This window comes from Abrus precatorius, unplaced genomic scaffold (assembly GCF_003935025.1).
Source record: "Abrus precatorius isolate BTA unplaced genomic scaffold, Abrus_2018 Scaffold2, whole genome shotgun sequence".
Classification (NCBI taxonomy): domain Eukaryota; kingdom Viridiplantae; phylum Streptophyta; class Magnoliopsida; order Fabales; family Fabaceae; genus Abrus; species Abrus precatorius.
The window spans coordinates 22267999-22281212 of NW_020874362.1; the positions used below are offsets into that span (position 1 = coordinate 22267999).

The window sequence follows — 13214 nt, forward strand, 5'->3', positions numbered from 1 at the left end:
CAAATCGTGCAATAAAAATCGAAAAGTATCAAACTAAAAATACTAAAGTTAAGCCTAAGTTTCAATTGATGGTGAAATGATTTAGGTAGTACTAATTTTCCATTTAAATACATCAGGTTGATTCAAATTTAATCAAATAAAAGTTCCTATGAATCAGCCTAAAAGAATCTATAATTAATCTTAATTTAACACACTCAAACCTTATGTTTTAATCGATTTAAATTAACTGAGCCGACACTATTTTATATGGTATATTCATGACATCAGAGGATTCCACAGGATTATATTACCATTCGCCGGACATTTTCTATCACTCATGTTTTTTTATGCATTATGCAGTTTTTCTTGAATCCTCATACCATTATATGTGTAGTTATATTTACATGACAATTAAGCATTAGATAAAGGTTTTAAGGTAAATAATTACTGTTGTCTTTAAAATATTAAGGAATTAAAAGTATAAAGTTTTTGTTAACAAATGTTATTAATGTTCTTCTTCTAGTGATTTTAATACATTTCAGTGTGATTTTTTATAAAACAAAATTCCTTAATCAAGTTCTTATGACATTGTTTAGCAAGATCTAAATATATTAAAATCAGATATAATTATAATCTCAATTATTTTCTTGACGAGAAAACTATGTCCGCCGCATGCTTAATTTGTTCTATTCATTATCTTTATTTATCGGAAAAGAAGCCAAACAATATTTTATATGTACCTCATTTATTTGGTAGAACCATTAAACTAAATACTAGGTCTAGTTCTTTATTGATCTTGTTGATTTAGCACCATTAACTGATATAGCTTTACACAATAAATTACCAATACTAAAAGAGAAAAAAGCTACTTAAACTATACCAGAAGAGGATAGTGTAGCAGAAAGCGTTTCGCTGCTGTAGCATTTGTATCAATATTCAATATTAGCATTATCCCTAATCTTTCCACGAATATAGCTGATGTAGTTCTCAGCGTTGATGTCAACATCGTCTAGTGCATGCCTCACATAGGTTGTTGGATCCTCCTTTCGTGGTTTCATTAGGTATGAACGTGGCCTTTGAATCCTCTCTGGCTCTTGTGTTCTTCCACTCTTCTTGTAAAATTTTGATACCGAATTTGTGTTGCCTTTGCCAACCGGAGGCACATGGGTTCTTTCCTCTTGTGGAGGTGGAAATTCTTTTGTAAAACTCGAGGTAGAGCATCTTAGAGATGATAATCTGATGATGTTGGCTACCAACAACATTGACATCTCACAAACCGATTTCTTGTTGTGTCTGTAGTCCCCGTTGGCCATGGACGATGGGGTGTACGAGCTGAGCAAAAAAGTATATATATGACTCGGAAAAGAGTAGAAAGGCATGAAGAAAGAACAATAAAAGAGGTGAGCTTGAATGGTTCTACAATTATAAGAAAATGTGAAATTAAAAGGGTTATAGATATGTATAATCCATATTTAGTGGGTTCTCTCAACAACCGTTACACCATTCCTTGTAGCGCCTTTGAAGAAAGTTTCGTAACGTAACAATTATATAAAAAGTGACAAATCACGTACCTATATGAACCACGTAACTATACGGTGTTCATTGTAAATTATAAGTTTGTAACTATGATATAATAATTAATGCATGCTTGTTAAAAAAGATTCAAACGAAAAGAGTTTGTCTAAGTTAGAGCAAAATTATCAAATCTTCGCGTAAATTAATAAAGTTAAGATATTGTGTAAAAATTGTATAATTTTTTATGCATAAAATCCCATTAGTCTACTAAAATAGGATTATTTATCTTATAATGAAGGTAACGTAGAAAAATAAAATTGTTATTGGGGTTGGCTCTATAATAGGTGAATTATACATTTGGCTCCTAAAAACTTTTCAAGTCCATCAAACATGGCTCTATTACAGGTGAATTATATATTTGGTGGACCCTAATGGAACACCACACGTTTGAAGGAGCACTGACTTTGAACCCATATAAGACAATCGACTTTAGTCCAATTAGACTATCAAGGCATCAATTACTCACCTTTGAAAAGAAGAAAATGGAGAATTTTCAAACATCGATCGTGAAATATCATTTTGCTTTCAAATTTTCAATTAATTGTTAGTGACCAAATGCAATCATGGAATCTTCAACCATTTCCGAAAGACCTTATCTTGCTTGTCTTTAAGTGATGAGAAAGAAGTTTGATCTAAAGTTAGAGGTTTTTGAGAGTGAAACAAAGCAGCAAAAGCATTGATTCCTGCAGCCTTAACTTCTCGAATTGTCTTTTTTTTCCCCCACGGATCAAATGCTATAACGCATGATATCCACCAAGATTCTAATATCGCCCAATGAATTTCTCTTCCGTTTGTTTATTTCCCCAATTTCTTCTTTCCATTCACTATAGATAAATAAAACCACCCCTTTTAGGACCAATGTCTTTGTCAGAATCAGTACGTTGTATCTTACGTGGCGATTTCATTTTGTTCTCAATATTCATTAGTGGCACGATTATTGTTTCATTTTTTTCCCTGAACATACAGTGACGAGATAGAGCTTGTTGTGTCATTTTTCACCAGCTCCGGTCTGTAATAGAGCTTCTAAAGCCAATTTATCATGGCTTAGTTGGTTGTGCTATCATAACACTGTTGATGTTATGAGCAATGGCAGCAATGGATTCCAAGTGGCATTGGATAATAAATTGAAGCCTCAAATACTCAAATTGGAATCTTGATATACAGGTTATTTTTGTGCATGATTCCCATATTTTTTGGGGTCACTTTTCCTGATTTCTTTTGATAATGTGTTTCTCTATTTCATTTATTTATCTTTTACATTTTCTTGCAGACAAGGAACACTTCTCCCTTTTTTGTCTTAAGCCGCACATTATTTTTGTCCAATCAGCACAAAATGACTCTTAGCCTAGAGGTCGCCAACACAAAAGTTATGCGTTGGTCAGGACTTATTAATGAATAAGAGGAACAAAATTAAGGATCGATTAATTTGACACGTTGGTTAGGGATTAAATAATCATTTAGAGTAGTTATCTTTTAGTTGCTATTTAGGATTTTTTGCAATGGACAAAGGTACTTCAATGATGAAACGATGTATATTCATCTATGCATCTCTAATCCGATCCCGAGTTTAAGCTCTGATTACACTTGGTGTTTGGAAAAAACTAAAAATTTCTCAAGTTATATTAATTTATGCTTGAAATAAGGTTCTTAAGTTTGTTGAAAGTGTATATTTGAGCTACTTTTTAGTAAAAAAGATAAAATAAAAAATGTGTCTGCATTTTTTTAAATAATGTATGATTAATTATAGCTTTGTTTAATAGTTTAAGTGTGTTTTGACTAAAATCTTGTATAACATGGCCTTGGTAAAGTTTTTCATTTTTCGATAAGTTTTTACAAAAAAAATCATAACCAAAGAAAAAATTAATTTTTAGTAAAAAAGGTAATGATATGTTTTACGAGTTTTGGATAAAGTATTGCTTAGGAGAAACACGTTTTTTAGTCAAAATAGAAGAATATTTTTTACTAATTTTCATAAGAACTTGTGATTAAGAAAATGTGATTTTTACTCAAAAAGTGACATTTTAATATGATCATGAATAGTTTTACAAGGTATAAAAAATGTCAAAAGTTAGTCGAAAAGGATGCTTCGAGGTGTTTTCGAAAACATTGGCTTCATTAAATAAAGTGAAAAATTGGTTGAAGATGCTTCGTCAAAGACAATGGATCAAGCTATTTCTCAAAGAATTTTAAGTTCAAAGAGTCCAGCAAACATGGAGGATTTAAATTGAAATATCATTACATTAAGAGTGGTTATGAGCAGTTACATGTCAAGATACATGGCAAAGATTAGACGACATGCAAAAACAGCTACAAAAATGTGCTCTAGGCGATTGTGATAGATTAACATGTTTTAGGCAATTACTTTATGTAATATCTATAAATAGTTTTTATTTCATAGTTTAGAGGTGACTACTTTTACACTAAAATACTTGCACTCAAAATCCTTGCATCGTCAAAGTTCTACATTAGTTAGATCGGGTAGAAAAGAAATCAATAGTTCTCTATGTTGTTTCTTTATAATCTCTTATTGCTTCATATTAAGATTATGTTGCAGTTCTTCTTTTTATTCTTCAATTTTTTATGTTCTAATTTTATGCTCTAAATGTTAATTAATTTGTTAAAGCATAAAAGTATTATAAAAGAACTTATTAAGAGGATATAAAAGTCAATCTCAAATTGCTTTTGAATTCATTTATTTATTAAAAAAATTTACTATAAACAAATTGACACGTCTAGTAGAACGATTGAATTAGTGTGTTACATTTATATTGTTCGCATGTTACTGTCGTTTTAATGCATGTTATTATATAATAGATATTGTGTCATGACTAATAATAACAAAAATAGAGGTGACAACACTGGTAGTGGTAATTCAAGGACTTCATATGAGGGCAGTAGTATTAGCCCAAAAAGTTAGCAATGACAATGTTAATATTGCTATAGTTGTAGTGTCAACTATGACATTACCAACACCCTTGTTGTTAGTAGCCAATTAGTTAATAGGTACTTTGCCTAATCTTAATGTCTAAGTCAGAGACCTAGGCAAGACTCACCTTACGTTCTCCCTCTTGGATTTGAACTACTAGTTCTTGAAACTTAACAAATGACATATGCTAACCTAATAATGACAATTGTGTCTCCTACATACCAAATTATTTCGCCTAGGATAAGTGTGAGTGATAGAATGTACATGACCCAATTAAGTTTATTAAGAACATCAAGTCTGGATTCAATTCCATCAAATTCATTGTCAAATATTGCTTTATAGTCTTTAAGACAACTCCAAGGCTGACTGTTAAGAAAGGTCGTGCTTCTTGTTGTGCTTGATCTTGCTTTCTATATCAAATTGTCTTCAATTGTGACTAAAACACTTCCTTAATTCATTGATAATTGAATTGATTTGTGATAATCTACAACAATTAATGAATAAATCAGTATAAATTCTTCATTAAATAAGGACCAAACATATAAAAATAAGTCATTAAAACACTTCAAAATATGAACTTATTAATGGAAAAGTATCACTACAAAGAAATAAACTTACATATGAATTTTATCGACTTGAAAAAAGCATATGCCATATACCAAGATAAGTGTGATGAAAGACTTTGAAAAAATAATAAGGTTCATATAAAATATATTTAGACTATACAAAAGATGTATAAGGGTAGAAGTATCCAACCCCCCTCGCCTTACCAAATGTTCACCATAAAACAAGCCATCCTCCATTGTCTCGTTTTTGGAAGTGAGCTAGATTTTCTAGTTCAACTTGTTTGAGGGTAGGCTCACAAGATAATGAGTTAACATGCCAAAGACCAAAAAAATTTAAAAAATTAAATAAGTAAATGTTGGTAGACCAGCGGACTAATAGGCTGGTCTACTAAAAATTAGCACAAAAATAAGAAAAAAAGTATAAAACTTAATAAAAAAACTTATTAAAAAAATGTTTAAAAACTATTTGCACTTGTTTTCTTGTATTTTTCTCAAAATTCTAAAGTAATTTTGAAAAGCGAGTTAATTGATTCTTCACTGTTTATGAGTGGATAATGAGTGACATTTTTCTTTTACAATTGTTATTTTTATTATTTATCATGTATTATTGTCTAAAAATTATTTGTTTGGTAATACAAGTCTTAAATTTATTTATTGATCATATGAAGCTTATTGCTATATGTATTTTATCTATTTATAATAAATTATTTATGAACTATGAAAGATGCAATTATTTTAATTTTTTGATAATATTTAATTTTTTGATGTATGAATTGAAACTTTTGTTATTGAATTTTTTTTTATTTAAATATAAGAACATTTTTCTATGATGTAAAAATTTTTAGGAGAATTTATGTTAGAACCTAGTGAAACTAAGGTCCAATTGTATCAAATTATACTTTGGAAAGAGAGGACTCTAACTCCATTGAGATGAATTTTAACATGATACATACAAAGAGAAGATTATCTATTAGATGAATATACCCCTTAAAAAAAAATTATCCTTTAGAGGAAAGGGTTATCGTTGAGGTAAATTTATCCTGAACTTTCATTTTCTTGTGAGTGACCTTTCTAGTATATATATATATATATATATATATATATATATATATATATATATATATATATATATATATATTTATGTATTTACGTTCTTCGTTATAATAGTTATAATTAAAAAAATATTTTTATCCAATAATGTACATTTATGAACTTTTGATTTATAACCAAGATTTTGAAAGAGTGATAAGAATGAATTAAAAAAAACACAAATAGCATGTTATAAGTTTCATAATTGTAAACTACTTATGTGTTATTTGTTTTATTTTTTATTTATTATAGTTATTATGTTTTTATTAAGTTTATGTGATTCACCCCTTATTTATTATTATTTTTAAAATATCATATAATGAAGTTGCATGCTAGTAGAAATGTTTACTCTTCCCATTAGAATCTTCGTTGATAGGCCTTAATGTTTTGATGGTTTTTTTTTTTTTGTTTATATTTTGGACTTTACGTAGTTGGTAGAGAATTTAAATTTTATTTTAGCTATGTAATAAATATTTTAATATTGATATAATAAAAAACTTAAAATTCTATTGGCCATGGTTTGCTTATAGCCTGATTCTAACATGTCATATTTTGAGCTTTTTTTTTTAATTAATTGTTTTTGTATTTTATAAAAAATTATTAAACAGTATAAGCATCTAAGTTTATTAACGTGAAGGTATCCATTTTCTCTGTATATAAAACTAACTGTACATTTGGTGTGGTGGAGCGGTGCATATTGTGTTCTATGCTTCATAAAAAATATATACGAATAATTTAAAGAAGATTGAGTGTGTTTTACCTATATCCAAGCTGACAGCATTTGGCTATTATTGATATTCATATTTGGATAGTTTGTTACTAAACAACCCTTCATGTGAAATCAGTAAATAATAACTAAAGCTTAAAGAAACCGAAAACTCAAATTTCATATCCATCACCCTTTCACTCTGTATGATTGAACATGCTACTTATTTTGCCACCTCCCTTCTTATTAATAGGTGAACATTTTGTTAGAAATTTCACAATATATTCTTTATAGAAAGAATTTGACATTAATAAATCCAGGTGTCATTGTTCAATTTTGAGAATTTAAATGATAATATCAATGCTTTGTACTTAACAAAATATTTATACAAATTCCACCGAAGAATTCATTGGATTTAGACAGCAATCGACGCCTAGCAGTGTCGCAATACATATTTTGTACCTAGTTTTGATTCTACTCTTCCACCTCTCCCGAACTTGAACATGGCAATCAACTAAAAAATAACATTAAAACAATTTCTTAAAAGACTATTGTTTTTCTTTATGTTATTATTTTAATGTACTTAATTTGATTAACTGTGCTTATAAATCCTGTACTCTAAAAAAAATTACACTAAATCTTGTAAAAACATAGTTTCCAATTTATGCCCACTTTGAGTTATGACCATCTCATACCCTAAGAATGAAATTAACTAAATCTATAGCTCCTCTATCATGCGAAGCTTCTGAATAAGTTGGCACCTCAACCCATGATTTCACACGACATAAATTTGAGAACATTCTGTAGGTGCAGTTCAGTATAAAAGGAAATCGACGGCGAAATGAGCAGAGCAGCAAAACCCAATGATATTGGTTAAAATTATTTTTAAAAAAAACAAAAAAACTCAGATTCCTAGTTTTAAAAGTCTCAATGCATAGGCCCTACTCAATCCTCTACCATGATATGATTTAATCACGTAAAATCAACACCTGCACTTTCATTTGGCACCGTCAAAATGTATCAAATGGACGTCATTGTCAGGACTCAAAAATCTGCTCTCTAACTTGAGATTTAATTTAATAATAAAAAATTACAGAACCAGATATACCATGATATTGCCGCTTCCTCCCAAAAATATACAACACCAATTGGTGGCTTGTGTCAGTTCTATTGGTTTCTTGTGCAAATAAGGTGGCGGCAGCAGCTGGTAAACTCCAAAAGAAAGAATTATGTTGATGATCATCCTCCACTTAAACAGTGAAATTCCTCTTTCCTTAAAGACACATCTACAGTATCGGAAGAAAGCAGTAACCACAAATAGGCAGATATATGAAGTTACAAAAAATAATCAGGAGTCTTGCGTGTAGTGTCAGGCTCAATTTGCCGGGGAGCTGGATCAAACTGAAGAAAATTCTGATCCATGTTCTCTCCAATTTCCAGTATGGCAGCCATATTCCCACATCGGTAACAGTAATTTGGAGCACTAAATACTGTTACCACATTCTTGTCCTAGAAGAGTCATCAACACAATAAATAAGATATTGCCAGAGGAAAAAGATAATTATATTGATTCAAATTACTCATGTCAGTCACCTGGCACCAATTGTATCCTTCCATAACAAGCTGGTGAGCTCTGGATATCAGGGAGAGACCATTGGTATGATTGAATTGAGCAGCTATATCCTGTCCAAATGTGTATCCAGCACCACGTGGAGAAATTCCCCACCCACAGCGATCATCAGGATCAGACCACAAGAGATCACACATTGGTCCTTCATGTGGAACCTGTAATGTACAAGTGAAGTTGTGAGGCAAACGAGGTGAAATAATCACCAGGTATCCATATAACCTCAACAACCGATATGAATGTTAAGATATGGCATTCCGTTGTGGACCAAAAGATGAGATATCCTAAAATATTAAAAATTTTACACTAGGTCTAGCTCGAGATATCCTACAATATGTATGTAATGTGCTTGGCTAGGCTAATAACATATTAAATATTTAATTAAAATTTAAAATAAGAGAAAGCAGACATTATAGTATGTCACTAGGTCCTAGATGAAACATTTCCAGTGTAAAGCGACAGTATTACAGACTACAACAGCAACGTCAAGTGAAAATATTTCTCAAACCAGATTAAGCATCAGACGTATATCTAGCTGAAGATACTGTTGTTCACATAAAAATGTTCTTAATATTAATTAAATCATAACACAATTCAAGGCATTTATGCTAGCCATTACATACAAACCTCCTGTATACGATCCAATGCTCTGATATTATCCAGTGTATCCAAAGAAGGGGAGAGACCTCCATGCAAGCAGAAAATCTGTAATATCCATAGAAGTTAAAGACTGGCATAAAATTAGTCAGATGAACATTCTGCAACATATTCAACTCAAACCTGACTCTCAATGAGGGCAGTCAGAGGTAAATAATCAAATAAGTCAGTAAAGTATTTCCACACATTGGCATTTCCATATTTTCTCAAGCATTCATCGTAGAAGCCATACCTGAAAGCAGAAGGTGAAGGATATAGATTAAATGACAGTAATACAAACATTTATCAATTCTAAAGAAAACAAAAACGCTTCTATTTCTAGTGTTTGAAGAGATTTTTTTCTTTTTCTTTTCATTTTTCATTTCTGTCAAATCATTGATGAATTGGTTTTAAAAACACTTTCATTCAGATGCAACTTACAAGCTTGCTATGTAATGTTTCACAGTTAAGAGTATCCTTTCATGTACAATGCCCTAGGAATTCATATACAAGTTCATCTCAACAGAGCATGCTAGACATGTCACATATATTTCACACCTATTTCGGTTTAGTGAAAATGAGTACTAGTCTACAACAGCACTCATCATCTAATAGACAGCTAGCAGCAACCATTACATATATTACCTTAATATCGTCTTATTCTAATTTCAATTGATAATGTCCTAAAACTAAATATCCAGTCAGCATAACGATGAGAAGACAAACCAAAAAAGAAAAGAAATATGCCATATACATTACAAAACCAAATTGTTGCCATCTAGATAAAAGGTGCACAAACATGTGAGCTATTTTGGGTAATAAAGCCAATGATTAGATGTATCAAGGTTGTAACTCCCACTATCTATCCTCAAAATTTCAATACGAATCAAAGATAGCAGAAAAGAGCAGCTGACCATGAAATTGCGATACAAGATAAAGGATGGTCATACTCTGAAACTATAGATAATTAGATATAAGTAATTTATATTAATATACTATACATATATAATGCTCAAATATTAAAAAATTATCCAAAATTAAAGACATTTATTATTAATGATAATGAATCACTTGGCAAGAGAAAAGAGAGCGGTCAAAGATTGAGAACAAGGATAGGTAGAAAATGGACACAGGGCAGGGTTGGACAGAAAAAGTCATCACTGGTTAGAAAACACTGAAAATATTGCCAATCAGAAACTGTCACTGGAGAAGGGTGGATACTCATAGAAGAGTGAGTGTGGGAAAATTTAGGTTTCATTTGAAACCCATGATTCAATTAGAGAGGTGGGTGAAGTCATGAAAATTATCCCCCTTAAAAGCCCTAGGAGAAACACAGCTAAATTAGGGCTTCAGCTGCAAAATGTGTTGATTTCACTTGCTATAGCAGCCATGACAACTGCTGCTACAGCAGCTATGACAACTGCAATTCATAAACATGACACTTTTTGAGTTTTGTAGCACCCACGAGCAACTCTGAAATGTGATCTCACTGTAGCATACAGCACATGTAACAGCTATGCTTGAGTATATATCAAACCTTCAATTTGAACATGATAGACCTTATTGTGACAAATGATGATGGATCCAGACATTGTGTCATGTAAGAAATATAGAATGAAAAAAAACCAGTTCATACACTTGAGTAATTTGACGGCTTTCATGATTTCCCCTGAGAATTGTGATTCTGTCTCTGTAACGGACTTTCAAGGCCACCAGAAGCGTAACAGTCTCCACTGAATAGTATCCACGATCTGCATGAATTAAGGAAAGCAACTTGAAAATCATAAAACGCCATATGACAAAAGAAAGGACAATAATGACCAATGGTACAACCTTTGATGGACAGATATGATACAGGTGCACAGCTACACTTCTATTCTTGAAAAATGTAGAATTCAATATGTCTAGGATATGCACACATAAATGTATAAAAATTTATAAACCAACAAATATATAGTGCAATACCAAAAATCTCAACTAAGAACATACTTTTAAACATTACTAAACAAAATAAAACTATAAATCATAGTCACCAGAAATCATTGCCTATTTCCTACAAACTGGAAAAGTAACAATCTCATCCCCCATCAAGCATCATCTGTAAAGGTGTGAAAGAAGATGAGAATAAAAATCCCCTTGCATACTTAACAGATACATATTGGCAGAGCGTCAAGCATATTGAAGGAGTGAAATTTGGACATCACACAGCTTCACCCCTCAGGATATACATCCTAGATATATCTGCTGGTGCAATTTTCAATTGGATTTGTCCATCACAACTTGATGACAATAACTAAAATTACAAATAGAATCACAACAATCAGGACTGTTATAATTTATTCCATATCCAGTGCTAACGTTTACATCCCACCAGCTCTTGATTACTAGTGCCACCAACATTGTGCCAAAATAAACACACTGCCATAACAGGATCCAACACTCACAATTCAACTTCAAAGCACCCTTACGCAAAATCCCAATCATTGATACACGGCAATCACCTCACCAGGAGGAAGGGAAGGAAGAAGCAAGTTTCACCTAACAATTCTCCATCTAACAAACGTTGGGTTGACACAACTAAACCAAGGAGTTCAAAAGTTCATATTCTTATCATTACATTTCCGCAAAGGCATCAATGTTGCAGACACAACATGAAACTCAAATACGGAAACAAACAACTTCGTTCATTTTACTCAGCCAAACATCATTAACATTAAAACAAGAACCCGTGCAAGTATAAAAAGAAAACACCGGAAAGAACCTAAATCAGTATAAAATGTTCAACTTTAAAACTCAACACAACCATCTGAAAGCAATTACACATCGAGTCGCCAAAACACCCTCTTCTTAGCAATATAAAAGAGAAATCCCGGAACTCGAAGAGTTACTAACCTACATAATCACCCATAAAGAGGTAATTGGTATCGGGTGCACTCCCTCCAATCCGAAATAACTCGATGAGATCGTAGAACTGGCCATGAATATCGCCACACACCGTGACGGGGCACTTCACCGGTTGCACGTTCCACTCCTCCACCAGAATCGCCCTCGCTTGATCGCACAGCACCTTCACCTCCGACTCTGATAGAGGCTTGCACTCCATCAGGTGCTCGATCTGACGGTCCAGATCCGCGTGAGACGGCATCGTTTCAACCTACGAGATCGCCCCCCTTCTTTTTGCAGATCGATTCGATCTTGCGGGAGAATAGAATGAAGCGTTGAATCGGTGAAATTGATGGATTTCTGGTTGGGTGGGTTAGTACGACCGGAGCGTCGTCGACGGCGACCGGAGAAATGCCGGGATTAGGGTTAGGGTTAAGAAGCGAGCCGCGGAGGGTGAGACGCACCGTTTTGAAGCTGGCCTGATTGGTTTTGGTCTCTCAATCATTCCCGGCTCTGTTTTTCTCTTTCTCTTCGTCTCTTCAGTTTTGGGTTTCGCAGCGAGATACAGACAAAAACAAAAAAACAAAAAAAATCTTAAAAACCATAAAATATAAATAATATTAACTAAATATTTATATTTTTGTGAACGAGGGAAAAGAAGAGTGAGGAAAAATCGCCAGCCAGAAAACTAGATTCAAACCACTACTTCTGTATATAAACTGAATGTTTTGATTTTTAAATAAAAAAATTTAAGATTTATTTTAAATAAAATATTTTTATAAGTTAGTTTTTTTTCGTTGTGACATTCATAAATATAATATTCATTTTCAAATTATATTTTAATTTTAAATATTATATCTTTTAAAAGTAATTATAAGAAGTTAAAGTAACAAATACATTTTTCATTTATTTCAATATAAATATAGAAAATATAATAATTATATTTTTAATAAGTCTTAATTTTTAATTTATAATCATAATTAACTTAAATATATATATAAATTAACAAGCTTATCAATCATACCTTTATCTAATACATTCTTATTTAGTAAACTTTAATTAAGTGAGTTTACTAAAAAATATATAATTAAATTAGTTTTAACATTTTTATAATAATAATAATAGTCTTAATTAACTCACTTATTAAAAATATACTCATATACATATAATAATATATTAAAACATTGACCAATTAATATCTATAGGTCTCGAGATATTAAAAACTCA

At 31.6% G+C, this 13214-nt stretch overlaps 2 protein-coding genes across 3 annotated transcripts; both read right to left on the reverse strand.

The window, feature by feature from the left end:
• Positions 1-908: 908 nt before the first annotated feature.
• LOC113860238 lies at positions 909-1292 on the reverse strand. Its single transcript, XM_027492940.1, has one exon. The coding sequence runs from the start codon at positions 1290-1292 to the stop codon at positions 909-911; it is 384 nt and encodes a 127-aa protein (XP_027348741.1).
• Positions 1293-7771: 6479 nt separating this feature from the next.
• LOC113857531 (serine/threonine-protein phosphatase PP2A catalytic subunit) lies at positions 7772-12553 on the reverse strand. Of its 2 annotated transcripts, XM_027489524.1 has the most exons (7): positions 12167-12545; positions 11997-12037; positions 10741-10855; positions 9249-9357; positions 9096-9173; positions 8435-8626; positions 7772-8350 (listed from the first exon to the last, which is right to left on the reverse strand). In XM_027489524.1, the coding sequence occupies exons 1-7, from the start codon at positions 12247-12249 to the stop codon at positions 8177-8179; spliced, it is 792 nt and encodes a 263-aa protein (XP_027345325.1). In that variant the 5' UTR covers positions 12250-12545; the 3' UTR covers positions 7772-8176. The 2 variants fall into 2 exon arrangements, with proteins under 2 accessions (XP_027345325.1, XP_027345324.1); XM_027489523.1 differs by having other exon boundaries at positions 11997-12553.
• Positions 12554-13214: the final 661 nt, after the last annotated feature.